Raw genomic sequence first — 2,391 nt, forward strand, 5'->3', positions numbered from 1 at the left:
AATGAAAGTTGATAACAACGATAATTAAAGTAGATAAAGAAGACACAAATTTAACGTGGTTCGGTCAAAGTGACCTACGTCCACAAGCAGAGAAAAGCAATTTCACTATAACAATAAAAGTGCAAAAGAGAATACAAAATTAGAGTAAACATTCTAATTAATTCCAAACACCCTAAGAGAATAACCTCACAAGATCACTCCAAAGAAAGGGTTCACACAAGTGCTTCCCGACACTAACTCTCATACAAAACACTCTTAATAAAGGAAGAAAAGAAGAAACAAGAATTGAAGACAAGTCTTGTTGGTGTGTCTAAAATGAACTAATAGCCTTTCCTTTTACAGGCAAAAAAGTCTTGGTTTTTTAGATGTAAAAGAAGAGATACAACTTGTGTAAATTATGTCCAATACACAATGTAATATTTTGGGTCCCAAAAAATATTGCCAACAAAATCTATATTTTGCAAAGATACCTATGCTTATGTGAGATAACTTATTTCACAAAATAAAGGCCATATTACACTATACAATATACAGATGGCATAATTCAGATGAACGAACACATTATATTAGGCATTTCTCTTATCCAAAGAATAAAATACTCCTATTACAATATGAAAACCAAGACAAAAATCTCAGAAACATTGACTGACGCAAAACTAAGACTTTGGTTTCCCACCGTAAGCTTGTTGGCAAATGGACGTAGGTTTCTGTGATTTCAAGCAAAGTTGCGAAGAAGTCGGACATTTTTGTAAACAATTGTCCCCTAAACTGCCGGTGACTCCCGTTTGCCGGCCGAAAAATCCCGCCGGCGGTGACCCATTCAAGAAATTACCGTCCAAATACAACCTTTTCAACGTCACCTTTTTACTGTACTGCCACGGGATTGGTCCACGAAACCTGTTATAGCTCAGCGACAGTGAAGACAACCGAGGAAAAAACGCGAAATTTACGGGCAAATAGCCTTCGATTTTGTTGAAACCCAAGTCGACGGCGACGAGGTCGCTGTTCAGATTTCCAGTCCTTGAGATCTCGACACGTGTAAAGCCGTTATTCGCCATGTCGACTTGTTGCAGTGAAGGTAACTGAAAAAACCAAGCTTCAATCGTTCCGGATAACAAATTTTCACTCAGCTCAACTACTTCCAGCTGTTTTAACCCATCAAATGACAACTTTAATAGAGACCCAGATAAAGAATTAGCCTTCGCTGCAAGTTCTATAAGATTCGGGGGTAACTTTGGGAGTGACCCGGTAAGCTTATTATAACTAAGATCCAGTCTTCTCAAGCTAGTGAGTTGGTTCATCGAATTTGGTAACCCAGAAATCGAGTTATGAGAAAGATCAAGGGAAAGAAGAGATTTAAGAGAAGTGAGCGATGGTGGGACTGATCCAGAAAATGAGTTAAGTCTCAAAACGAGGTTTCTAAGATTGGGAAGAGAGGAGAGAGAAGCAGGAATTGGGCCGTAGAAGTTGTTATTCTGAAGATCAAGAGTGACGAGTTGAGTGAGTTTAGAAATTAACGGAGTAAGCGTACCTGAGTAACCAGCTGGGTCAAGAGTGAGTTCAGTAACTCTATTACCAGAACTACAAGAAAGTCCACAAGTGAAATGAGTCACACGAGGAACAGAGCAAGGGTCAGAACTGAAATTCCAAGAACCTAAACAAGAATATGAAGGAATACTAGAAGGTTTAATGGCGGCTTTAAAAGCTTGAAGTGCGATGATATCAGAAGATGGAGGAAGAGATTGAACTGAACTTAAGCAAAGAAAGAGAAAGAAGAAAAAGAAAACAGAGGTTATTGATTTTGACATGTTTGAAAATGGCTTACAATGTGATCAAAGTTTTTCAAGTTTGGTTTTGTAATGGAGGGTTATGGTTTTAGGTGTGAAACGTGGTTAGGTTTGTGGGACCTTTTTGAAGTCCACTGATATCTTTGTACCATTAGCTGGATAGCAGTATATATAGTATTAAGTTACTAAGTAAGGTCTAATCTATAGAGTATTTCATCAACTCGTGATTAAAATAAATAGTCTACTTATATTTGATTTGCTGTCATTTGGTTTATTTTAGGAATAGGGCCTTTACATTATAAGGTTGGTGAGCAGGTGCTTGTTAAACAAATAGGAATGATAAAATTATTCGGAATCCCCATATGATTATAAGATATTGATAATGATGAAACTAAAGCTTAACTTAAAAGTTTTTTAATTATCATTTGATTAAGAAGAGAGCTTAAAATGCTGGCACAAAAAGATATAAGTGGCTTACTTCAAAATTGAAATTTTTGTTTATTAACGTCATGACATAATTCTATGGATAGGCTCTCTTTTATTTTTTTATTTTTTATTATCGAGTTGTATAGGCTATTCAGTGCCGCCTCAAATATTATATGAA

The 2,391-nt window shown here is 36.4% G+C and overlaps 1 protein-coding gene across 1 annotated transcript; it reads right to left on the minus strand.

The window, feature by feature from the left end:
* Positions 1-543: 543 nt before the first annotated feature.
* LOC104101107 (polygalacturonase inhibitor 1) lies at positions 544-1,921 on the minus strand. The gene has a single exon (XM_009608523.4). The coding sequence runs from the start codon at positions 1,806-1,808 to the stop codon at positions 657-659; it is 1,152 nt and encodes a 383-aa protein (XP_009606818.1). The 5' UTR covers positions 1,809-1,921; the 3' UTR covers positions 544-656.
* Positions 1,922-2,391: the final 470 nt, after the last annotated feature.

This window comes from Nicotiana tomentosiformis, chromosome 1 (genome assembly GCF_000390325.3).
Source record: "Nicotiana tomentosiformis chromosome 1, ASM39032v3, whole genome shotgun sequence".
In the NCBI taxonomy this organism is placed as follows: domain Eukaryota; kingdom Viridiplantae; phylum Streptophyta; class Magnoliopsida; order Solanales; family Solanaceae; genus Nicotiana; species Nicotiana tomentosiformis.